Source organism: Bactrocera dorsalis, chromosome 4 (assembly GCF_023373825.1).
Source record: "Bactrocera dorsalis isolate Fly_Bdor chromosome 4, ASM2337382v1, whole genome shotgun sequence".
In the NCBI taxonomy this organism is placed as follows: Eukaryota; Metazoa; Arthropoda; class Insecta; order Diptera; family Tephritidae; genus Bactrocera; species Bactrocera dorsalis.
The window spans coordinates 3,699,093-3,725,630 of NC_064306.1; the positions used below are offsets into that span (position 1 = coordinate 3,699,093).

A 26,538-nucleotide genomic window follows, 5' to 3' on the forward strand; every position below is an offset into this window, starting at 1 on the left:
CGGCCTGGCAGCATAAAAGAAAGCATGGTAGGCCGTTTCAACAGGGCAGTTTACAGAGAAGTGATGATGCGGCCTGGCAGCATATAAGAAAGCATGGTAGGCCGTTTCAACAGAGCTGTTTACAAAGAAGTGATGATGCGGCCTGGCAGCATAAAAAAAGCACGGTAGGCCGTTTCAACAGGGCAGTTTACAGAGCTGTAGGCCGTTTCAACAGGGCTGTTTACAGAGAAGTGATGATGCGGCCTGGCAGCATATAAGAAAGCATGGTAGGCCGTTTCAACAGAGCTGTTTACAAAGAAGTGATGATGCGGCCTGGCAGCATAAAAAAAGCACGGTAGGCCGTTTCAACAGGGCTGTTTACAGAGAAGTGATGATGCGGCCTGGTAGCATAAAAGAAAGCATGGTAGGCCGTTTCAACAGAGCTGTTTACAGAGAAGTGATGATGCGGCCTGGCAGCATAAAAAAAGCACGGTAGGCCGTTTCAACAGGGCAGTTTACAGAGAAGTAGGCCGTTTCAACAGGGCTGTTTACAGAGAAGTGATGATGCGGCCTGGCAGCATATAAGAAAGCACGGTAGGCCGTTTCAACAGAGCTGTTTACAGAGAAGTGATGATGCGGCCTGGCAGCATATAAGAAAGCACGGTAGGCCGTTTCAACAGGGCTGTTTACAGAGAAGTGATGATGCGGCCTGGTAGCATATAAGAATGTACGGTAGGCCGTTTCAACAGAGCTGTTTACAGAGAAGTGATGATGCGGCCTGGCAGCATATAAGAAAGCACGGTAGGCCGTTTCAACAGAGCTGTTTACAGAGAAGTGATGATGCGGCCTGGCAGCATATAAGAAAGCACGGTAGGCCGTTTCAACAGGGCTGTTTACAGAGAAGTGATGATGCGGCCTGGCAGCATATAAGAAAGCACGGTAGGCCGTTTCAACAGGGCTGTTTACAGAGAAGTGATGATGCGGCCTGGCAGCATATAAGAAAGCACGGTAGGCCGTTTCAACAGAGCTGTTTACAGAGAAGTGATGATGCGGCCTGGCAGCATATAAGAAAGCACGGTAGGCCGTTTCAACAGGGCTGTTTACAGAGAAGTGATGATGCGGCCTGGCAGCATATAAGAATGTACGGTAGGCCCTTTCAACAGGGCAGTTTACAGAGAAGTGATGATGCGGCCTGGCAGCATATAAGAAAGCACGGTAGGCCGTTTCAACAGAGCTGTTTACAGAGAAGTGATGATGCGGCCTGGCAGCATATAAGAAAGCACGGTAGGCCGTTACAACAGGGCTGTTTACAGAGAAGTGATGATGCGGCCTGGTAGCATATAAGAATGTACGGTAGGCCGTTTCAACAGAGCTGTACACAGAGAAGCGATGATGCGGCCTGGCAGCATATAAGAAAGCACGGTAGGCCGTTTCAACAGGGCTGTTTACAGAGAAGTGATGATGCGGCCTGGCAGCATATAAGAAAGCACGGTAGGCCGTTTCAACAGAGCTGTTTACAGAGAAGCGATGATGCGGCCTGGTAGCATAAAAGAAAGCATGGTAGGGAGTTTCAACAGGGCAGTTTACAGAGAAGTGATGATGCGGCCTGGCAGCATATAAGAAAGCACGGTAGGCCGTTTCAACAGAGCTGTACACAGAGAAGCGATGATGCGGCCTGGTAGCATAAAAGAAAGCATGGTAGGGAGTTTCAACAGGGCAGTTTACAGAGAAGTGATGATGCGGCCTGGCAGCATATAAGAAAGCACGGTAGGCCGTTTCAACAGGGCTGTTTACAGAGAAGTGATGATGCGGCCTGGCAGCATATAAGAAAGCACGGTAGGCCGTTTCAACAGGGCTGTTTACAGAGAAGTGATGATGCGGCCTGGTAGCATATAAGAATGTACGGTAGGCCGTTTCAACAGAGCTGTTTACAGAGAAGCGATGATGCGGCCTGGCAGCATATAAGAAAGCACGGTAGGCCGTTTCAACAGGGCTGTTTACAGAGAAGTGATGATGCGGCCTGGTAGCATATAAGAATGTACGGTAGGCCGTTTCAACAGAGCTGTTTACAGAGAAGTGATGATGCGGCCTGGCAGCATATAAGAAAGCACGGTAGGCCGTTTCAACAGAGCTGTTTACAGAGAAGTGATGATGCGGCCTGGCAGCATATAAGAAAGCACGGTAGGCCGTTTCAACAGGGCTGTTTACAGAGAAGTGATGATGCGGCCTGGTAGCATAAAAGAAAGCACGGTAGGCCGTTTCAACAGGGCTGTTTACAGAGAAGTGATGATGCGGCCTGGTAGCATAAAAGAAAGCACGGTAGGCCGTTTCAACAGGGCAATTTACAGTGAAGTGATAATGGGGCCTGTTAGTATATAAAAAAATGTGTTAGGGCGTATGGTCAGGCCGTTCCGCGAAGACATGTAGTTGCTCTTTTTTTCTGGTAATTAGCTTATTCGGAACCATTTTACCAAATATGGACGTATTTTTAAGCACACAACCAATTGTTTACATTTATCGAACAGTTGAAATTTACTTGCCGAAATTTAAATAAACATCTACCTTTGCCGTTGCCGCGTGTTACAAGGCGTCACAGACCGATTGGCGTTAATCGTCTATAATGGCGCATTCAATTGCGTCATGCGCGCCTACGAACACAATCAGCAAGAATCTGCGAATCGATTATGATGCTTGGTGCTAAGTGATTGACAACGACAGGAAGCGGAAAAATAAAAGCAAGATAAACAAAAAATAAAATAAACATAAAATAAAAAAAAAAACATGGCAATTGGTGACGCCAAACGCTACCACTACAGGGGCACTTTGGTCGGTGAAAACTGTGAAAATTCATTCATGCTACGGCGAGTGATCATTAATCAAAAAAACTCTTTTTATTTCCGGTGTTTTTTTTTTTAAGAAAAAGTCTTGTGAAAACTCAGTTACACATCTTTAAAGTAAACAAATAAAATATAATTACGGTAAATATGGAAGTGGCGATAAATGATTCGAAAGAGTTAGACTTCAGTTAAAGTTCAGTGATCTGAAGCGGCCGTTGTCAACGAAAGTACTCAAGATTATTGACAAAAATAAGTTATTAGTCATAGCATTCATGAGAAAACTGCAAAACAAAAAATCAAGAAAATCGGGAAAATGTGAAAACCGCAAAAAAAGTGACAAAATTGACATCAAAAAGCACTGTGCGAAATAAGATAGGGTGCACCTGCAAGTACTTCATCGAAACCCGAAGTTCGTTGAAGTTGAAAATTCAAGCATTAACTACTCGATATTATTCCAAAAGCAAGCAACGAATCTCCAACCTAAACAAAATCGCTTCCACATGGGAAAAACAGAGCTAGGACTCCGATTATCGTTAAATTTGGACAGTAGCTGTCTACGAGTTGTACCGCCGTGATATTAAATTTCTTTATATCGACATACTATAAAAAAGGCTGTGTAACCAGTGGTTCCATTGGGACATTTTAAGTTCGGAAAATTTTTTTTTCGAATAACTTGTGAAATATCGATACATATTAATCACCAAATTTGGTCTCAAATTCAGTTCGAATAAAAATATTTTAATACGCTAAACTTTCTGCTGCAAAATATGACAACCCTAATGTTTTACATATCTATTTTTGTAAATAAATGCCGTCTAGGTATGGCTGTCATTTTGCACGTATGCGTATGTATGTATGTATATAAAAATATTTCCTTCTAAGAGTTTACTCTTAATGGCACGGGCATGACGCAAATTATCTCGCGGTAAATCAACTATCATCGCAGCTGTGATTTTCGAAATGAATGAAATGAAAACATTGCTGCTGCTTATTGAAAAATCATTCATTAAAATTATTATTATTATACTACTTAAATAAACGGTGAAATTGGAAAGAATTAAAAGTTCCCAAACGACGCAATTTCTGTTGCATTCTGTGCAATCAAGAATCAGCGCAACAGGCAACGGCAAATGCTGCTGTCATAGCCGTACGCGTTTAATGACAGGAAAACGCTCCCATTGCTTTAGTCGCATGCGTCAATGCAGCAATAATTGGAGTGTTAAAGACATGCAGAAATTAGAAAAATATTTATGTGTAATATATATGTAAGTATAGTATATACATACATACATATAAGGAAAGCGTGTTCTTTGTCATTGGAATTTGCACCGTTATTTCAACACTCATTCAAAATGATTAATGTGCAAATTTGATACAGTATATATTTATATTTACATATATGTACATACATATATAATATATACTTTCTTCTATACATAATATGTCTGTATGTAGCTTTGAAAAATAAGAAAAATTGGTTCGTGTCTAAATGTAGCATGGCGAAAATCGTCCGAGCGGAAGCCGTGAAATGACCGACAGCCCTTTGTTGTGGCTTAACTGCTGCCAAAAAGTAAATATAATGTAGCTATGTTGCTTATATAACACAAATTGGCAGTAATATAGTATTTACATACAGACATATGTACATACTATACATACATATGTATGTACGCATACTAATTGAATTAGTATGCAAATTTTATGTTTTTGTTGTTGTCGAATTTCCTCATTTTTCGCTTTTGCATAACCAAATTCGATCGTTATTTTTTGAGCGAATTTTCAGCAGCCGAATGTTGTAATTTGAGTTTATGTATAACGAAAATGATTCGCGAAATTTTAAGAAAATAATTTTAATTGTTCAAAAAATCGAATCTAATCGAAAGATGGAAACAGTGTTGAATATAAAATATATGTACCTCTTTTACATTTTCTTCTACTGATTTTAAAGTGCTACAAAATAAACAACAGCAACAGTCAATATAGCAATATCTATCACAGAGATTCAAATATCTGTCTGTCGAAATACTATTGCGCGTCACTGTAAAGTTGTAATAATGTATACATATATTGAATTCCGCCCATATCCACTGCAGTGCATTTCCCTTCAAAATCGTGGATTTTCCAAGTGGTACACAAATATGCAGTGCTACATACTATACATATCTACATACTCTCATGTCAATTATGCATTTTTTTTATTGCTTTTAATTAATTTTCTTCTTTGCTGCATTTGTGTAATATTTTCGCTTATTAATGTGAACATGCATAATATGCAAATGAACTCACACACACACACATAACTATATAATTTTTAATTATTAATGTTACAAATCATAATAGTTCAAACATACCTTTATAATTACGACGGCTGTCATGATCAGCTGTTGGCGTATGTTGTTGCCGAACGTCATTTAACAGTTGTCTGTAAACGGAAGAAATATGTGGCAAGCGTGCTCGAAGGAATTCCAATGAGTGTCAAGAAAGTGCTAGAAAGAGATTCAAGTTAAAAATAAGTACTGGCGGGCGAAAAAGCAGATTTACTCTGTTAATAAATGTGTGACTAAGAAAATGATGCTCAGGTGCATGTCATGATGACTGAGTTTATGACTGAATTGTAGGGTAAATATGTATGTACATACATAAAATAAATATAATAAATATATTTAATCATTATTTTTTTTATTGCAATTGCATATTTATAAAATTAGTATTGTATGAAAGTGTAAAATAAATAAAAAATAATAATGTTGTAGTAAAATTTCAGCAAAAAATATATAAATGAGAGAAATTAAAAAAAAAAAAATATTATATAAAAATAAAAATAAAAAAAATAAAACAAATTTTAAAATGAAAAAAGTTAAAAAATAAAAATGTATAAATAAAAAATTAAAAATATATAAAAATAAAATATTAGAAAAAAATAATAATGTTGTAGTAAAATTTCAGCAAAAAATATATAAATGAGAGAAATTAAAAAAAAAAAAATATTATATAAAAATAAAAATAAAAAAAATAAAACAAATTTTAAAATGAAAAAAGTTAAAAAATAAAAAAAAATATATACATATATGTACATATGTATGTAAAAAATTAAAAATGTATAAAAAGAAAATATTAGAAAAAAATAATATTGTTATTATTAAAATTTCAAACAAATGAGAGAAATTTAAAAATAAAATAATTAAAAAAACATATAAAAATTAAAAATTAAAACATATATAAAAATAAAAAATTAAAAAAAGAGAAGACATTTAAAAAAAATTAATTAAGTAAACGTAAAATTAAAAAAAGGAAATTTGTGTATGAATGTACGTATGTATATCCATAAATTTTTTATTTATTTTATTAGTTCATTTATTTGGCTATATGACTAACAATTTGTGTTGCGTTGCAGTAAATTTTTCGAAAATGATTTATGCACACAAATGTAGAACTCATTATAGCTATTTTAGAAAACTTTACATACATACTTATGTACAAATAATTCCACCGCAATTATTTGTCAACAATTTTTTTTTCGAAAAAGTAAAAGAGAATACGAATCCACTGCGCAAGACTGCTTAATCTAAACGCCTCGTTAAGGCAGTGGTTCTCAAACTCTATTCAAATAAAAATGTGAAAAAACGAGGATTCAAAAAATTATGTAATTTAACTTCAGCTTACAAATTTCTTATTTCTCTAAAGATTATGTGTGCACAATATTTTACACTTCGCTTTTTCCTGCATCTTCAGCAACAGCTGTTTGTTTACAAAGTGAAATGCGTACAAAGTTTTCAATTTTACAGCAAAAAGCGAGCTTTGTGACCTCACGCACCAATGTCTGGTGAATTTACGCAATATGCGATTGATTAAGAGTTACAGAGCGCTGCAATATGCTTCTGGCGGTACTTCGTATGTGACATAACATTTTTGATAGAGTTTACTAAGCAAGCAAACAATACGATATACAGGCAAGACCAAATAGTATTGGTAATTAGTATTATTTTCGAACAAAACTCCGCTTAAGCTGCGCATCTAGTGTGACAGCGTAAACAAGACTTTTTTTTATTATAAACTAAGGGTGCCCATTCAGAGAATTATAATGGTGAAAATGTTACAAATGTAGGGGCGATCGTCCAAAAATATCTGTTAAATATAAGACGAAAACAAAAATTGGAATAACCAACGCTGCCGAAGACCTACAAGCAACCTAAAAACAGAAATTCTCACAAAAACCGGTTCCACGTTACCAGAATTAGTTTTATCCTGCCAATAATTGTTATTTCTCCGATCAGATCCTATTCGGATGGGTCAGTAACTAGTAGCAACACATTCCAAAAGGTTATATACTGAAGCTCGAGTTACAGAAAGTGAGAGAGTAAAAGAGCAAATATTTCTAAGTCCAAGCGTCAATTTGAGGCCCGCCGAACTATTCAGCATTCAAACAAGAAAAATTGCTGGCTACTAAAAACTCGACCCTAATCGAACATTGCTGCTATTATGCTATATTTTATGTAAAACTATTATTAATATTATATTTTTAATATATGTATGTATGTACATATATTACTATTATTTTATATTAATTTTTTTATTTTTTTATGTATAATTTATTTTATTTTATATATTATAATTTTTATTATTTATTTAAATATTTTTTTTTTATATAATTTTTTATATTTATTATCATTTAATGCAGTTGAATTTTTACCTTTCTTTCCCTATACCTTCAAACTCTGCGAGTAGTGAAATTATTACACGAAGTACCGTACATTCCTGAACAGGCAGAAAGAAGAGAAAAACCAGCACGGGCAAGACAATGCCATAAAAAAGAAATAAAATTAAAATCAAAACTGTGACAGTACTTACAACTGAAACGCACATATGCCGTATATGTATATATATATGTGCGCTATACATACATACATATGTATATATATGAGAGTTTCTTCACACAAAACTGTAGTTTTCCCATTGAAAAATAGAGCAAAACCGAATGCCAGCGGAAAATTCAAATGAGCAGAAGCCAAAGTGCTCATTCAAAACTATACACACACACACACACACACAATATGTATGGCAAAAGAAGAAGAGTAAGATCACACCGTCAATAAGCTGAGCAGCCGCACAATGAAACGCCGAAGATGGCAGACGGCGTGAAATTTTCGAATAAGAAAACACGAGCGGAGAGTGTGTGAACTCTTGCCATTGTTTTGGTTAATAAACTACTTTCGGTGTGGTTGTTGTTATTTTAAATATTTGTGCATATGTATGGCCGCTGCTGCTCAACCGAATACAGCATTTAGTAGAGGTTTTCCGTTAATATTGTTGTTATTGTTATTGGACTTTTCACATTCAACTGCGTATAAAAACCAAAGCCACACCACGAATTCGAGCAATCTAAAAACGGCAATCGTCCGACCATCAACAAAAATAAGCGCACACAGTACAAGTGTATGCATTGGCACGAAAATAATTTAAGAAAATAAGAAATTAAACAAAAATAATATTTAAAATTCAAGTGAAAAAGTGCACAGTTCTACGCAGACAACAAACGAACGTGAACGTAAGCGTAACGTAACGGGTCTGTTGTGAAGGAATTTATACGTAAAAAAGCAAATAATTGATACAAAATAGCGTAAGCAAAAAAGAAGAGAACAATTTTTATAAAAAAAATAAGAAAATTACTTTTTATTGCACAAAAGCATTCACGCGCATTCCACTGCGACTTGACAAAACGCAACAACAAAAAGAAATAAAAACACTAAAAAAAAATTACACTCGCGTGCGCGCTTTACTACCAACAACTACCGCTATCGCTTGAGCTGCTTTCGCGTGCAAGTGCGTGTGTGCATACCGTTAGACGCTGCTGGGCGTGCGTTCCGTTAACACCTTCGTAACATAGGCGCGCATTCACAAATTGTGCGTTTGTGTGTGTGTGATTTTAATATTTTTGGTTGAATTGCGTGAAAGTTTGGCGCAACATAAAACACATTTCCGCTTGCTGCAAGCTGCAACACGTAAAGCGATCAAGCAATTAAAAAGAACTCAATTAAAAAACAGACAATTGAAGAATTCTTGCTGCAACAAGTTGATTGAAGAGAACAACAAAAACAAAGCACTTGCAAAGCAATAAATATGGCAGATGTATCGCATGAATTGGGCGCACTGCGTTTTGTGGTGGTAAGTGGCGGGGAAAAACGTTATTTTACACACATACATATGTATGTATTTATGCAAATGAAGCTTGAGTGTGACTCATGGAGTTGGCATTTGGGGAAAGGCATTTCGAAATTAACTTGAGACAGTTTAAGGGCATGAGAAAAAGTGAGGCAAGAAAACAAAGTGATTTTACGGCAATGCAGGCAAATAAATACATATACTATATGCACACTTATAAGATATAGAAAATACTGAAAAAATATTATACATATTTATTTTAAACGACAAATAGAATGAAAAATTTTTAACTATAAAATTAAACCATAAAATTTAAATACAGTAAATTAAATAACGCAATTTAGCTAGAATAAAAATAAATATTAAAAAAATAATATTGAATAAAATAAAATTAGTCCAAAATAAATAATATTATATTAATAAAATATACATTAAATTGATATTAAAAGTAAAAATTAAATTTAAAAAAATGTTACAGCAAAAAAAAGTATAAATAAAACAAAAAAAAAATTGCAACACGAAAGTAAATGTCTGCAAATATAAAAAGTAAAAATAAAATAAATAAAATATTTAGAAAATATAACTAAAACAATTAAATTAATTAAATATAAGTTGATAAATAAAGAAAAATATTAAAATTGAAAGAAAGAAGAAAATAAAATTAAACTAAACTAAATAATATGACATTAACAAAATACATAATATAGTGATAATTAAAGAAAAATAATAATAAAATTTATACTGATAAATAAAGAAAAATATTAAAATTGAAAGAAAGAAGAAAATAAAATTAATTTAATTAAAACAAACACAATTTCATTAAAAAATATATATAACATACATAGTGTTAATTAAAGAAATTAAATCTAAAAAAATGTTAGACAGCAAAAAAAGTTTAAATTTAAGAGTATAAGTAAAATAAATAAAATATTTGGAAAATATATCAAAAAAAAATTATGAAAATAAATTTCAGCAACATAAAAAGAGTAAAAGCTAAAAATAAAATAAACAAAATAATTAGAAATTAGATTAAAAAAAAAAAATAATATTAAATTAACAAAATATACGTTATGTTAATAAATAAAGAATAATATTGAATTTGAAAAATAGAAATAACTCTAACTGAAGCAAAAAAATACAAAATCAATAACAAAAATACTAAAAAAAATACGAAGTGAAATGAAAAATATATTAAATTAAATACCAATGTAAGCAAAGTTGCGAATTTCCATTTTATAACATTTAAAAAAAAAATAATGGGCATACCAATATGTTTTTGTTTTAAAACTATCATATTTTGGCAAAATTTTTATGTTTTTTAATAATTATAAGTGTGCCAATTTTTTTAAGTTTTGAATTTGTACCTATAGCATTTAACAATAAATGTAAAGAATAAATGAAAATATTTATAACCACATTTTATAATAAAAAAATCTGAATTCATAATATAAAAAAATTGGTAAAACAATGAAAATATATGTATATAAAAAAAAATAATAATAAATAGCTTCCACATTTGTGCCAGCAACAAGCAACGAAACGAAAAACACTAACAAAAAGTATGTAAAGATCTTTCTTGGCGCCTTTGCTCAACGAACGCATTCATAAGCCGCAAGTTAGCGCATCCGATGCACAGCGATCCCAATTGAAAATACAATTTAAAAATGAAAGAAGCATTATGCAATGCACAAAAATACCAAACGAAAGTAAAAAATGAAGAATGAAACGGCACAAATATAGGGTGATTTTTTAAGAGCTTGATAACTTTTTAAAAAAAAAAAACGCATAAAATTTGCAAAATCTCATCGGTTCTTTATTTGAAACGTTAGATTGGTTCATGACATTTACTTTTTGAAGATAATTTCATTTAAATGTTGACCGCGGCTGCGTCTTAGGTGGTCCATTCGGAAAGTCCAATTTTGGGCAACTTTTTCGAGCATTTCGGCCGGAATAGCCCGAATTTCTTCGGAAATGTTGTCTTCCAAAGCTGGAATAGTTGCTGGCTTATTTCTGTAGACTTTAGACTTGACGTAGCCCTACAAAAAATAGTCTAAAGGCGTTAAATCGCATGATCTTGGTGGCCAACTTACGGGTCCATTTCTTGAGATGAATTGTTGTCCGAAGTTTTCCCTCAAAATGGCCATAGAATCGCGAGCTGTGTGGCATGTAGCGCCATCTTGTTGAAACCACATGTCAACCAAGTTCAGTTCTTCCATTTTTGGCAACAAAAAGTTTGTTAGCATCGAACGATAGCGATCGCCATTCACCGTAACGTTGCGTCCAACAGCATCTTTGAAAAAATACGGTCCAATGATTCCACCAGCGTACAAACCACACCAACCAGTGCATTTTTCGGGATGCATGGGCAGTTCTTGAACGGCTTCTGGTTGCTCTTCACCCCAAATGCGGCAATTTTGCTTATTTACGTAGCCATTCAACCAGAAATGAGCCTCATCGCTGAACAAAACACGCGCGCGAAACACATTTCGAACCGAACACGGATTTTGGTAATAAAATTCAATGATTTGCAAGCGTTGCTCGTTAGTAAGTCTATTCATGATGAAATGTCAAAGCATACTGAGCATCTTTCTCTTTGACACCATGTCTGAAATCCCACGTGATCTGTCAAATACTAATGCATGAAAATCCTAACCTCAAAAAAATCACCCGTTACAAGGCTTAGTGACGTGTCGTGCGGTGTAACGGGGCGTATGCGTAATGCGTTCGGGCGTAACAATCGATTCGACGCCATTCAATGACACAAGGTGTGGCATATTAGATAAAAAAAAAAGCTATTGTTATGCGCATTAATGCGGTATATTAATGTATTGTGTAATTTATTTAGTATTTCTGAATTTCAGCACTTGGAATTTGAAATGCTTTTGTCAACACTCTTTAATATTTTATTTTTAATATTTTTTTATTTCTATTTATGTATAATATTTTCTTTATTTTTGTTTAAAATATTTTTTAATTCACAAAAATATCTACCAAACGCTTGTTTTCTGTTTGATTGCCCATATATCATCAGCAAGTTTGCTTATATACTAAAAAATAAAATATGTATGTGTGTTCATATATGTATGTACATACATATATTTAATTTTGTATGGCCCAATAAATTATTTCTAAAAGTAGATATTTTTGTCTGCTTTGGGGTTAATAGCCAAGTATTTACATTAAAATTTTTCAAAACTTTCTGCAGCATTTTAATTTAAGAAAAAAAACTTCATGATAAAATAAAAAAAAATTGTAAAAATTAAAAAAAATAAAAATTAAAAAAACTAAGAAACTTTGTCAATAAAAATAAAAAATCTATAAATATTAAACAAAAATCTCAATTAAAATTAAATAAAATTAAAAATTATTAATTTTTATAAAGCGCTTTTTTAATAGCAAGTTTTGTTAACTAATTATTTATAAGAAATAGTTAATTTTTGTAAACAGATTTATTTTTTAGTAATTATCAATTTGAAAAGGTAATATGTATCTTACTCCATACAAGATTAAAGCTATTATGTATACATATGTACATATATATTTAGCTAATGTAGAAAAAAATATTATACCTGTTTATTATTATATGTTTCTTTACAAAACGATTCTTTTCATTCTACATAAAAATAAATAACTACTGTATCACTGTATTAAAAACACGCAGCTTGCTCAAGCAAGCAAAAAATCAGCCAAAATACCGCAAATCTATTACTATTTTTCATAGAAAAACTTATAATTAATAAAAATTCTGCGTAAACTTCAAACAATTCAAGTAACGGCAATTTTACAGTAACAACACGTGACGTTAGCACATTTAAGTGAGGGTACAATAATAAAAAATACGATAGCAAACCATTGTGAATAATCGCAAGCACGAGATAATAATACGGCGCTTACACGCGAGTTTAAATGACATTCGTATTAAATTAGAAATTACTATAGAATTACATATTTGATTTTATGAAGCCCAAAAATTGTTAAGAAAAATATTGGATATATTGCCAATTTGTGGCAGACATTTTCTTATTTACTTATGAAATTTCTGATAGTATAAAATGCTAACACAACACTAGTTATTTAAAAGAAAATTTAATGCTGCATATACATATGTATATATGCGTTTTTACATACATGTATATAATGTATAAATTATATATAATTTAATTTAAAAAAACTCATTTAAAAAATAGATTTAAAAAATTGTGTATTTGGGTATTATCAGCATGTCTGTTACTAGTGTACGGAGCGCAGTGCGTCATTAGCGCCACATTTGACGTCTGCATGAGTACACGCCTTTCGCTCAGCTCGTTATTTGGCGCAGTAAAAAAAATAAAAAAAAATTAAAAACACGCTCTAATATAGCACACCCTCATAACATTACCCATTACCTAGATACGCGCCTAGTAAATTTTCAATCGACAAGAAAATTGCCAAAAACCAAAAACAAAAAAGATACATGGATAAAGGAATGTCTATTCATAAAAACATCTAAGCTAAAACTCACATACATACTTACATGCACAGAATCGTCGCCGTGACAGAGATCACTTGCCGCCGCTTGGCCGTACGTTCACGTTCATGGTCCAACGTGATCATAATCATTTGTCGCCACCCAGGCGGCAGTCGCCTCAAATGCTCATCCGCTGCCTGTTGCTGTGTTGTTGGCGGCAAAAATTCAATTGACGCATCGCGCCAAGTGCCAAAACTTTTAGTAGAGCTTTCCAACAGCAATGAGCATACACACTCATTTTAACGGTTTTTCAAAATTGCAAATTATTTATTTTTTCGTTATGTATATTCGCTTGTCGCCAACTTAAGGGGTGTGTTATGCGCATAATTTTCTGGGTGCTCATATGAGTGGGTGTGTATAAATTGAATATACAACATACATATGTATGTACATACATATGCATGTATGGAGGAAAAAAACATTATTTGTCAAGTGGACAAATTTTTCACGATCACTCTTTCGTTTTGCTTGCAATTGCGGCGTAAGTGAATAATAGAAAAACAAAATACATTTGTATATAGATTTAGAAAAAATTTCATAAATTGCGACATTGCAAAATGTAGCATGCGGGTGCAAATTAAAGACAGTGATCTTGTACACTTTTTGTTTTTCTTTTGTTTGTTGTTTTCAATGTCACACTTTTAGAACAAACAAGAAGAAATTCCATAATTTCTTTAAGAAACTGCGTATGTTCTTATAACGGTAAATTTTTGTTAAAAAATAGAAAATATGAAACTCGGTGAGACTTAAAAGAAATTTCATTTAGTAATGATGTTTTGTTTGTTTACAATTTGCAACTGCGTTAGGCTGGGTTTAGGTTGCAGTGTAAAACTCAAAGAAATAAGTAAAATGCAACAACTTAATGTATTTAATTAATTTTAAATTTATAGTTAAAATTTCTATATGTCAATGCTATAAAAAATTTTAGCATTTCATAAATATTATAACATTAAAAAATATTTGTCAAATAAGCGTACAAAAATATGTATGAAAAATTATTTTGATTTTAAACAAACATTGTCCCATATTTTTAATGTTTTAAATTTCATCGATTTTTTTCGAAATTTTTCGCATTTTTCGATATTTTTTGCTTGCAGTATATTGAAACATTCTTCACAAAAATTCAACACAAAGCTTGTTTGTAAATCTTCTTCACTTGTTTGTGCGCATTATTCATTGCCAATGATTTATGATACGCGACTGGTGAAAATGCCACAAAAATGCTTGGAATTTTCATAAAATACATTTAACTAATTCCATATTTACACACAAGTGCGCAGATACGCAAATTTAAATATAGTATGTGAAAAAGCACATTTTTTCGAAAGCTGTAGAGGCTTAATACACTTATGTTTGGGTTTTATACACAAAAAGTTGCACTTCAAATTTAGATAAAAAAGTTAAAAAAATAATTATTAAAAAAAATTATAACAAAATAATAAAAATAATAAAGAAATAATAAAAATAAAGAAAAATTAGAAGAAAACACACTAATTTTAATATAAAAAAGGTGTATTAAGATTTTAGATGAAATAAAATGCGTTTAACCCTTCTGCTATGTTAGGAAAAAATTACACATATAGTGTTTTGGGTCAATTTGACCCACTTATGAAAACTCCACTAATAACACTCTTTTATTAAAAGAGATCATATTTTTTTATTTGAATCAAGTTAAGTGTATGTTAATTGTAGAAAATAGTTGAGATATGTATGTTTTAACGGCAATTTTCACAAACTAAGCTGCTGTGTTCCTTGCAAACAAATTTTTGGCACGTACTACAAACAGCTGAATATTTGTTCGAATTTTTTGTATGATGACAGAAGAAACATCGCTGTCGTTTTTTGGTGGATTCATTTCTGGCAGAAATGTTAGAAGTAGACGCTTTGGAGTTTTCTTGAATATTTTTTACTATATTCTTAGCAGCGATTCCTCGCGGCAGTCTCTCTCTGCGGAAAATATTTGGTTCGACCATTTGCTTTCCCAGCTCTTCAAGAAAAAGTCTTCGCTTATAAAGCTTGTTGGTGTTCCATGAGGGATTTATTATCTGTCCATATTACGTATGCGTTATATGCCGATATATCTAACATATTCGAAAAGAGGGCAACTGGCCAACGTTTGGTCTGACGTTTACATGTATAATTAACAACCAGCTGATCAAGCGCATCCACACCAGCTTTTGTTTCATTATAGTGAAGTATTATTTCAGGTTTTTTTCTGTCACCCTCATCAACAAATGGAGAATGGTGAAGGGAGCTCAATGCGACAACAAATTTATATTTTTTTGGGACGTACGATACAATAGTTACATTCTCCGTAAATAAAAATTTGCTTTCTAAAATGTTCTTTTCCTTCATGTCGACAATTTCTCGTGGCAAAAAAAGCTTATTTTTCCTCACTGTACCGACTAAATTAATGTTGCTGCGAAGTAGCTGAACGGCGAGATTGTACGTCGTAAAAAAGTTATCGCAAGTAATAGTGTGACCTCTGGGAAGGGGTTCTGATAGGGATAGAACAACACGTTCACCTAAAAATATTTGTATAGAGACGGTTTATTTACACTGTACATAGGTTTGAGACATACAAAAAGCCAATTTATAAATGCATTACCTTGGTTCCTTTCCGGTTGCGTATTTCTTGCCCGTCCTAAATAAGCTTCCATGTTCCAGGCATACTTGCTTTTTGAATCACATAGATCTCATATTTTTAAGCCGTATTTTGCGGGCTTCGATGGAATGTACTGCCTGAAGCTACAACGACCACGAAAAGGTACTAACTGCTCATCTATTGTTACATTTTCATGTAAGTGATAATATGACCTGAGCTGCCGATTCCATTGATCGCAAATGTTTCTTATGGGTGCTAATTTATCACGCTGTCTTCTCTCATCCCTGTCTGCAGCGGAGTCAAAACGAAGGCATCGTGATATGTTCATAAGTCTTTCCAAGCTCATTGTGGCCCGAAAAATTGGTCTGCCATTATTTTCATCCCACAAATGAATTAGACTTTCATTGTGCGATTTGTATACTCCTGCTAAGATTTGCAATCCTATGTATGCTTCAAATTCTGTATGGTCTATAATTTTCCAATTGTCTCCAAAAAGATGCAATCGAAAATATCCTCAGCATCAGAATTAATAATTTGGTGTGTTTCTTCAATACTTAGTTTCTTTTCAAAAATAAAAATATAAAAATGTGTAACAGCAATATAAACTTAGTAAATTAGATAACTTGACTTACTCTCTTCCTTTGGGACATTGTATAAATATATATTTAGCAATCACTTTCTTTATAAAAATTTTGATAAGCTCCTTACTGCGCGACAAAAAATTGCTAACTAAGCAAACAATCTACACTTACTCTTTGCACAGGTGCATAAAACGGGAGTTCCCCTTTTTCGAAAAGGCTATAAATTTATCGAGAATATATAAACATAGAGCTGTGCAAAATATACTCGATTTCCGATAACTAGCTTTCTTTGACGGCGTTTTTGATCGAGTGATGTGATAAAAAACGGCAAAATGTTTCAAAATATATACTAGGTGGGTCAAATTGACCCAACAACGTAATAAGTGTAATGAAATTACATTTGGCATCCTCCAGCAACATAAAAAACAGATATTATTTTAAATTTCATATTTATCTATTCCTTTTACTGCAGTTAACAAATAGAAGAAGAATCAATACAATACGACTAGAGTAACACGCGAATTTCGACGAGTTTTACTGAAAATTGGGTCAAATTGACCCAAACATAGCAGAAGGGTTAAATGTGTAAAACAAACTCTAAAGTTTAAGTTTAAGTTTAAAATAATAAAAAAATAAGAATTTATACTAAAAAATAAAAAGTTTAAAATGATGAAAAAATAAATAAATTATAAAAAATATTTAATTAATTAATTGTTAATTTAAAATTATACTTATTATTATAATTAAATTATATACTTAAAATTAATTAAAAAAAATGTATAATTTATTAATTTTTTCATTATTTTATAATTTTTATATTTTAGTAATTATAATTTAAAATTTAAAATTAACAATTAATTAATTAAATATTTTTTATAATTTATTAATTTTTTCATTATTTTATAATTTTTATTTTTTAGTACTTTCTATTAATTTTCATATTTTTGAGCATTAAAAAGTCAATTAAGTTTTGGAAAAAATGTAATTGACACAACTCTTTAGAAAATATTTTTTTTAACTTTTTTTTAACTTTTTTTATAACTTTAAAATTAACTCATAAAATTAATAAATATTTAAAAATAAAGTTTAATAAAAATGTAATATAAGAAATTTTAAATGAAAAATCAATTATAATAATTAAAAAAAGTTAAATAATAAATATTACAAATGTCAAAACGATACAGAAAGCAATCCTGAGTCGCATAAAAATTGTTCACGCAATGCCGGAAAAATCGCAAAAATCTACAAACGACCTTTTAATAACGCAGTTGCAAGATTTTCTAATTTTCTTACTTTTCCTTACTTATTGGCATTCATACGCATATCAAAATCAATCAAAACCACACTTTGATAGACAACTTGCGGCCTTTACGCCTAACTTTGTAAGAGGCAAACTGATTGATGCAGCTTCCGGTTTGCAAAAATTCCTGTCTACATTTGTAAACTTAAAATATTTCGAATATTTCATTTTGTTTTTTCCTTTGTATTATTTTTTATGTCACATGACTCACACTGTATAGGCTATGCACAATTTCGGTACTTTAAAGCTTTGTTGCTGCAGCTGTCAGACAAATGTAACGGTTAAAATGCATATAAAATAAAATAATATATATTTTAGTAAAGTGTTTCGCCTATAAAAATCAATTTCACATTTGTTTAGTATTTTAATTTACAAATTGTTTGAATGCTTTCTTGCACACAAACGCGCACATACATACATACATATGTACATATACTGCTGCGCGTGTGTGGGCACAATAAAATGCACATTTTGCACATGCGGTCGAGCGCAGGCTCATTTAGCTTGGCCGCAACGAGGCTCGGTGTTTGCTTGTTGGCATTTGCTGAAGGCTAACACACGTTGCAGGAAATGTAATTTATGTTTTGGCAACTGTGCGCGCTCATATTCGCATATTTTTGTGTATGAATGTGGCGGAATATGTCTATTGGACTTTAGGACCTTTTTATGTGTACAATACTTACAAAGCGCTAAATGTGCACGAAATTAGCGCAAAATTGCAGCGCAGCCGCTTGCAGCAACTACCGAATACACGTGTTCGCATGCGTTTGGTAATAAATCATTATATACTATATATCGTATGTATGTATGTATATTCCATCAAAAATCTAAGCAAACTAACCTTAAAATTATTACTTTTTGTGGCGTCTACAATTAGACAAAGGTGAGCCATTTCACATTGCTGCAACCTTGAGCTGTTTTTTCATGCGAATTTCGTTTGCAACAACAAAAAGAATCATTACAGATAAAACAATAACCGAAAAAAGTATAAAAAAATACTGTTATGCCATTGACAGTTGCGCTTTAAAAATAAATCAAAATTCACTGGCAAGCGCAGGGTTGAACTTTGCTTTCTTTTGATGCAGCACAAGCAACTACATATAATTATTTACAATGCACTTACATTCATACATACATATACATATATATAAAGTATATAACATGCTATGCAGGTGCATAAAACGAAATTTATGCACGTCACCTGCTGCCATTTTGTGCGCAAAAACAAAAACAACCAACACTTGTGGGTGTATGGTAAATAAATCAGCCCTTTCGCGACATTTAGACAAATAATTACAAAAAAAAGTTCGAAATGCTGTTACTACGCGCTGCTAATGTTTTGATTAATTGGCGGAATGCATAAGAACAAGCATGAAACAAAATGAAAATCACGCATACGCCCGGTGATACACATAGCGGTCATTAGAGAAAAATGGGAAATTGGCCATTCAAGCAAGTACTTACTGAATGGACTTTGAATGAGCGAAATTGTGAATGAATGATGACATTGGGTGTGGGAATTTCAAATTACGACATAAAAAGTACAAAAAAAGAAGAAATAAAAAAATTTAAATTAATTTTTCCTAAATTACGTTAGAATTTAACTTGAACGGGTTGTAACAGCCTTCAACAATGCTTTCCTTATAGCATAAAAAATACACAAATATCTTTATATTGATTTATACAGAGTTTGTCCGGAAAGTAATAGGACTGAGTCGATTTAAAAAAATTTATTGAACCAATCGTTACAATTCCTTAAAGACTTTCAAAATAGGCTCTTTTGCGTCGATGCAGCGCTGCCAGCGCGATTTCCGAGCATTGAAGGCGTCACGGAAGGCATTCTCCGGAATAGCTTTGACCTTGGTCGAGGTCCATGCTGTTTGGATACCCTTTCATCGGCTTTTTTAGGCAAGGAAACATAAAAATAGGCCGGGGGCCACATCTGAGCTGTAGGGTGACTGCAGAAGAATTGGGATACCGGCCTCGGTTAGGTAGCTGTTCACAAGGCGATGTGAGCCGGTACGTTGTCGGTGGTGCAACTACCAATCGGCTGCAATGTGTTGTCGGACCCAATTGACCCTGCGTTTGAGTCTCTTGAGGACTTCCAACTTGGCGTTGACGCTTTGTTCAGGAGGGCCAAATTCATGGTGGACGATGCTTAATGGCAAAAAAGACAATGAGCATCGTTCTCACTTTGGATTTGCTCATTCATCTTCCCGGTCCTCCAAGAAGACCTCAGCTAGGAACGCCCTCTACCGAAAATCAGTGCTATTACTTACCGGACAAATCCTATATATCCATTTATATTTTTTTCTGTGTCGATTTTCATTCAACTTGTTTAATCCTCTGGTGTTCACGCTCAGTGTCTGTGTGAGCATGCGATTTTGGTCATATCGAGATCATCTCTTGATCTTCTATAAAAATCACTTTGCAACAAAATACCGTTTGAAAATTCAAATTATTATGAAAAGTCAGTTTTAAAATGAAAACTTTTAAAATTCACTAAAAAATTTTTTTTGGTTTAAAAACAATAACAAAGTTTACACATCTTTCGGCCAAACAACCTTCAAATTAACAGTAAAATCACGAACTTAAAGCGCACAGCAAATGCCTGCCGGCGTCATGTCTCAAGTATTTAACAAACTACTTGCAGCTGCAGTCAAATTGACCAAAAAATACTGATCGCTCTTCATCAACTCTTTTTTTTTTACACTACAGGACTCGCCGCTCTCCTCTAAGGTGGCAATGTTTAACAAACAAACGCAACAACATCAACAGCAACAGCTTTTGAATCCCTTCTCCACGGCCAATGGACGTGTGTCGCCAAAGCCGACCTTCTCCAAAGACGAATATGGCAAGTAAGTAGAAAAACAGTCCGTACCCTATCCCACACCATATTAACATACAATATTTGTATTTTATTTTCCACAGACCCTTGGCAGGCAGTTTGACAGAAATGCGCGGACAGAAAGCGAACATGCATGTGCTCCGCGAAATGCTAGAGTTGTGTCAAATCATCGACTCAGAGGGCTACAATGTCAAGGATGAACCGAAAATGCGTGTCATACCATTCGGTGAGCTCTTCAATGTAAGTATCTCAAAAATCTTGCGTTGCGCCAGCACTGTAACGAACCTCTTGCCTTCTCCCCTACACACACAGATTTACAATTACATCTCCGATAAAGTCGTTGGCATTTTATTGCGGGCGCGTAAACATAAACTACTGGATTTTGAGGGTGAAATGTTGTTTCAACGCCGCGACGATGACGTACCCATTTTCTTACTCAAGCCGATTCTAGAAATACGTCAAGAGCTTGAAGCCAAAATAGAGGAAATAAAACGCGGCGGCAGCCCAGCGCCACAAGCCACGTCAGTGCTGCTAGATAAGAGCGCACACAAGCAGAAACTGGGCTCGCGTAGCTCCACGCCCTCCGCCTCGCCAGCACCGTCAAAACCACCAACGCCAGCACAATCAAAGGCGCCCACGCCCGCGCAGTCGAAGGCCTCAACGCCTGAGCCCGCCGATTTAGCAAAATTACCGGTAGCGCCTGTTCCAACAAGCGAAGCAACCGCCCAGCCAGCAGTTGTTAATAATACACAAGCAGCACCACCGGCGGTTACCATCACCGCTGCACCACCTGTGGAGGTGTCTCAGGCAACAGAAGAAAACGAAACTATTGCAAGATTAGAAGGCGGTCAGGAAGCAAAGACACCAGCAAATAGGGATGAACATACAGCGCGTATCGATATTAATGCGGCCGAAACGGAGATTAATGTTAATCAATATACGACGCCCGAGCTGGAGCCTGTGATTGCCGAGCATGCTGGTGTGCCGGCAGCTACTAGCGCGGCAGCTGCTAACAACCCGAATGCGATTGAAAATGCCGAACTGCCAACGATCGTCGTTGAAACGACTGGCGTGCATACGCGTACGTTGCCAACGCTGCAGGAGGGTGCTGCAGAAGCAGTACCAGCGCCGACTACCGCGGAGGCAAGCGCCGCAGACAGCGGCACAGAAACGCCGGCAGGAAACAGTGAGGCACAACCCGAGGCATAATTTACTATACCAAAAGTAACTATTTTTCGCGATTTGAAACATTAAGCTAGTTAAACATACTACATATATAAATACTACCCTAAAGTAGGGTTAGGTTAGCGGGGTACTACTTAATTGCATGTAATTTCTGAGTTAGCAAATGCAGTAAACTAATTACTAGTTTAGACATTAGCTGCAGTATTATAAAATATTGTAAAGCGAATGTATGGCAGAGACACAGTAATTGGCGGTTAAAAACTAAGCTGAGCACTAAGTTAGCTCAAATTGAACCGTTAAATTTGTCGTTTTCATAAATTTGCGAACGGATGGTTGCCGCACACATACATACATACATATAATATAATAATTTGTACATAAAATTTGCTGTAGTTCGTGTACTTAAACAGAAAATTATATTTAATACAAGAATTTGATTTATATTTCAATAAAAAAATAGTATAGACAGAAAGTAACAAAAACAAAATAAAATATCTCTCTTACTATAATGTTCTCTTTCGCTGTTGTCCTTGCTGTTGTTGTAAAGGCAGCAAATGTGCCTGAAGTGATTTGAACGAATGCTGCCGATATGAAAATATTAGTCGTTTCCGGTTACGTAGACCTGACGGGTTTGAACAGGAAGAGAAAACCGGGGCACCGGAATGATTGTTGTGATTTGTTCAAGGAAAATATCTGCAAAACATAAGTGTAGAGTATAGAGCCCTCTTAGGGGAACAGTCTGCGCTCCAGACTACAACAGGGTGCCGTATGCTTTCAGTTAAGGCGCATAATGAAATCCTCTGCAAGCAGTTCCTGCTGGGGTGCTTTGGCACAAATCAACCCTGCAGTCACCTGCTTGGAGCAGAACCGCCTCCTACGGCAACTACGTTGACAACATAAAACAATATGCCGACCAGACTTCGAGCAGGTTAAACCTCTACTTATGCAGAATCGACCCTGACATTTCGAACATACATGCATACTATGTCTTGCGTGCAACGAGTCCCCGCATGTCACCTCTCTGCATGCCCTACTAATCCTACATATTTGGCACCCCTCTCCCTATGGTCCGACTCCGTCGGAAAAGTACTCTTCCTGAGCCTACCGTTGGATGACCTTGACGATAACAACAACTTAATTAATCCTTATCATCCTAACGGGGATTAGGTACCCGTTACAACAACAACAAAACAGGGGAACAGTCTATCTCAGGTGTTAAATATCGTCCGATAAACTTTTTAGTTAACAATGGAAACGAAAAAAATCGAAGATAAATTGCCAGAATTAACAGGAATTAAGGGCTGCCGGACTGTCTTACATACACGGTTCTAGTTAAGAGTACTGCCGTGTTAAGAGCAAATGAGATATATGTAAGTAAGAAATTGTTAAATCTGATAATAAGGAGTGAAGCGTTAAGTTGTTGGAATTCAAAATAATCATCTGTAAATGTATAGCCCTTAAATTGGGACTCAAGAGTGAGTTTCAAAGAAGACAAGATTTATCGATAAATCCGTTACAATATTTTATTTTATTTTCACTTTTTGAACGTTTCTCTACTTGTATTTTGAAATTATCGATATTTATCGACATAAGCACAACTTTTAATCGGAAAGACACTATTGTGATTGAATTGACAGGAAGAAGCACATTGCAATTATTAGAGTTTTGTTTACCGCTTCGGTGCAATTGTCAAAAAAGAAGTGAAAGATTCGCAAATTTACATCAATTTTCGTTTACATCTTTGATTTGAATATAAGTTCATTTGGCCATGGTCGAACGCATTGAAGATTTGAATTTACCAAACGCAGTAGTGGGACGCTTAATCAAAGATGCTTTGCCCGAAGGCGCGAATGTGAGCAAGGAAGCGCGTGCTGCCATAGCACGGGCGGCTTCTGTCTTTGTAATCTTTCTGACATCCTCATCAACAACGCTGGCGCGAAAACAGAATCACAAAACTATCACAGCAGCAAATATATTAGATGCATTAAAACAATTGGAATTTGAAAGCTTTGTGGAGCCATTGTCAACCGATTTGGAGGCTTACCGCAAAGCCGTCAAGGATAAAAAGGATAAAGCAAAATCAAGCAGCGCTACAGCTGTCGCCAACAATAGTAGTGCAAACGATGAAGAAATGGAGACTGAGAAGACGTCGTAGGTGTTGAAAATCACACATATTATTTATAATTGTAAAAGGGTTTTGTCCAAATAAATATACGAACATTTTTCAAATATTATAGCGCTTAAATTAACACGGCATTTAATACGTACTTTTCGACATTAGACTAAAAATTAGAATGATACAAATCTACTATACTTGGGCTAAATACGCTTTTAGCGTCATATTTTTACCAAGTAACGTATAATGAAATAAAAAATCTTACAAACCTCGAAATGCACTAATTAATCACTTCAGATTCCAAATCTTGCCAAAATGGTTCGGAATATGTATCGGAATCGTCTTCATCATGTGATGAGGACTCTTCTGCTTCTTCATCAATTTGCCATTCTTCGTCACGCAAACGTGATATCATAAGCGAAGTATCTTGGTCTTGTTTATCGCCGCCGCGTGTTAATGCTTTCACACCTTTTAATGCGTGACGGTCGTTAGGCTCAAGACTGAAAAAAGAAGATACAAACGAAATGCAGCCACTTATGTTTAACATATCTGTAACATGCATACCTCAATGCGATTGTATAATACTCAAGTGCACCGTCCAAATCTCTGGCGGTTCGACGCAAATCACCCAACATGCTGAAATATGAGGGATTGGGAAACGATAAAACTTGCTTTTTCAACATAGCGCTGGCTTCTTGCGTTTCTCCATTTGCTTGACACACATCTGCCATAAGGGCTACAGCAACGGCATAATGCTCATCGATTTCTAACGCTTTGGCCAAGAATTTCTTAGCGCTTTTCTTTGCCAACGGATTACTGGAATGTAATAAAACACGCGCAAACATCTAAAATAAACAATTTCACTTTTAAACTTGTGTTACTTATTTATAACGCAGTTCACACATACCACATAACTGCGAGGTGAGTTGCGAAAATAACGCACGGCTAATGCACACATTGCCTGTGCTTCGTCCCGTCGCTTTCTGTTAACATAGCAATGGTATAGACCTTTATATACCTCAAATCGGTAACTGGCAATGCATTGTGCGGCGCGAAAATATGAGATTGCTTCAACACCTTGTTTTAGTTGCAAGCAAATACGTCCACGTAGTAATTGTGCCTCGATGTTGCGTTCGTCCAACTCGATTGCTTTCTTTGCAAACGAAATAGCCTTCACTATCTGCCCTGCGGCATAACAACTTTCGGCGACAACAAACCAATGCTCAGAGTTTAGCTCTTTTATATTGCCAATTTGTGCGGCAAGTTTATCTAATTCAGGCAATTTCTGATTATATTCATAAACGACAGCTAACGGCATTAGAGCATCCGTATTATGGGGATTTACCATAAGTGCAGTCTCTAAATATTGTTGCGCTTGCATATAACGCCCATAATAATAAAGACTTTTGCCGATCAAAGTGAGTAAATAGGAGTTTTGGTGAAATTTTGTGGTGTCGTTAATGGCTTGAAATGTTTTTGATGCCTCTAAATGATCGCGTCCATAAAGCTGAGCATGTGCCTTTATCCAGTTGCTCAACCAATCAATGTGTTTCGGCACCGTACTAGCTGAAATTTAATAGAGTAATGATTATTTGGAAGCTGTTATATACTTGTATATGTATATTTTAATACCATTGACCACCAGTGAATTAACCTCTATGCCATCCACGCCCAACATCAATAGCGCTTCTATAGCCGCCAATGCCATGGGACAATCACCTAATACTTCTTTATAAGCTGCTACAGCTTCCGCATTATCAACATTTTGCCCATAGTGACAAAGTTGTGCCAATAGCATATTCACTTTGGGAGTGCGGGTTTTCAAGGGCAAGGCGTGTAGAGTGCTTATGGCCTTATGGTCCTCACCAAGCTCCCTATAGCATTTAGCGAGACGGTAACGCGTCTCAAGCTCACTAAACTGTTCATGTGTTATTTCAATACTAACTATCTGGGTATTCTTAAAACGCAACATAGTTTTGCGCATTAGTAATGCCGCCTCATACTGTTTGGTGGCCAAACGATAATTCCGTTCATAGTAGTGTGCATTGCCGCTGAAAAGAAGCACTTGATATTCCATTTCGGGCGTAGCAACATTGCGCTCATTTTGCAAAAGTGTACTTAGCAAACTGGCGGCCGGTATAACACAAGAATACAACTCATTAGCATATAACTTTTTTATATTAGCGAAAAGCACCGATTCCATTATAGCTGAATTTTGGGACTGCGCTTAGAATACCACGACGTTAAACGTCGAATTTAATTTAATTTAATTTATAAATGTTTTTAAAGTTAGTACAAAATTTAATTCGCTTCCTCAATTTTTAAATGCCAAATAATTTCGTAAAGCAAATTGGAATCGTATATTATCGGATACATAACGCTTGTTCTTTCTCATGGCAAAGTTACAATAAATAATCCGCT

The 26,538-nt window shown here is 34.6% G+C and overlaps 3 protein-coding genes across 5 annotated transcripts; 2 read left to right on the plus strand and 1 right to left on the minus strand.

Moving 5' to 3' along the window:
* Positions 1–5,167: 5,167 nt before the first annotated feature.
* Positions 5,168–26,533, minus strand: LOC105232014 (anaphase-promoting complex subunit 7). 2 transcript variants are annotated; one of them, XM_049454994.1, is made up of 5 exons: positions 25,750–26,533; positions 25,025–25,683; positions 24,682–24,962; positions 24,387–24,617; positions 5,168–5,302 (listed from the first exon to the last, which is right to left on the minus strand). In XM_049454994.1, the coding sequence occupies exons 1-4, from the start codon at positions 26,318–26,320 to the stop codon at positions 24,398–24,400; spliced, it is 1,731 nt and encodes a 576-aa protein (XP_049310951.1). In that variant the 5' UTR covers positions 26,321–26,533; the 3' UTR covers positions 5,168–5,302; positions 24,387–24,397. The 2 variants fall into 2 exon arrangements, with proteins under 2 accessions (XP_049310951.1, XP_011211872.1); XM_011213570.4 differs by lacking the exon at positions 5,168–5,302 and having other exon boundaries at positions 24,158–24,617.
* On the plus strand, positions 8,177–22,506 carry LOC105232016 (calphotin). 2 transcript variants are annotated; one of them, XM_011213573.4, is made up of 4 exons: positions 8,177–8,978; positions 20,687–20,826; positions 20,900–21,056; positions 21,129–22,505. In XM_011213573.4, exons 1-4 carry the CDS (start codon positions 8,934–8,936, stop codon positions 22,023–22,025), a joined length of 1,239 nt encoding a protein of 412 aa, XP_011211875.2. In that variant the 5' UTR covers positions 8,177–8,933; the 3' UTR covers positions 22,026–22,505. The 2 variants fall into 2 exon arrangements, with proteins under 2 accessions (XP_011211875.2, XP_011211877.2); XM_011213575.4 differs by lacking the exon at positions 8,177–8,978 and adding an exon at positions 20,441–20,599 and having other exon boundaries at positions 21,129–22,506.
* Positions 23,631–24,230, plus strand: LOC105232015 (DNA polymerase epsilon subunit 3). Its single transcript, XM_011213572.4, has one exon. It carries the CDS (start codon positions 23,770–23,772, stop codon positions 24,154–24,156), a length of 387 nt encoding a protein of 128 aa, XP_011211874.1. The 5' UTR covers positions 23,631–23,769; the 3' UTR covers positions 24,157–24,230.
* Positions 26,534–26,538: the final 5 nt, after the last annotated feature.

What these genes read in the sequence shown, in the direction of transcription:
- LOC105232015 (XM_011213572.4), top strand. Translation starts at nt 23,770, where the DNA reads ATGGTCGAACGCATTGAAGATTTGAATTTACCAAACGCAGTAGTGGGA.
- LOC105232014 (XM_049454994.1), bottom strand. Translation starts at nt 26,320, where the DNA reads ATGGAATCGGTGCTTTTCGCTAATATAAAAAAGTTATATGCTAATGAG. An exon ending in TAATTCACTGGTGGTCAATG is followed by an intron (nt 25,684 to 25,749) that starts GTATTAAAATAT and finishes ATTAAATTTCAG; the next exon opens with CTAGTACGGTGCCGAAACAC. An exon ending in TATTATACAATCGCATTGAG is followed by an intron (nt 24,618 to 24,681) that starts GTATGCATGTTA and finishes TTCTTTTTTCAG; the next exon opens with TCTTGAGCCTAACGACCGTC.
- LOC105232016 (XM_011213573.4), top strand. Translation starts at nt 8,934, where the DNA reads ATGGCAGATGTATCGCATGAATTGGGCGCACTGCGTTTTGTGGTG. An exon ending in GCGCACTGCGTTTTGTGGTG is followed by an intron (nt 8,979 to 20,686) that starts GTAAGTGGCGGG and finishes TTTACACTACAG; the next exon opens with GACTCGCCGCTCTCCTCTAA. An exon ending in TCCAAAGACGAATATGGCAA is followed by an intron (nt 20,827 to 20,899) that starts GTAAGTAGAAAA and finishes TATTTTCCACAG; the next exon opens with ACCCTTGGCAGGCAGTTTGA.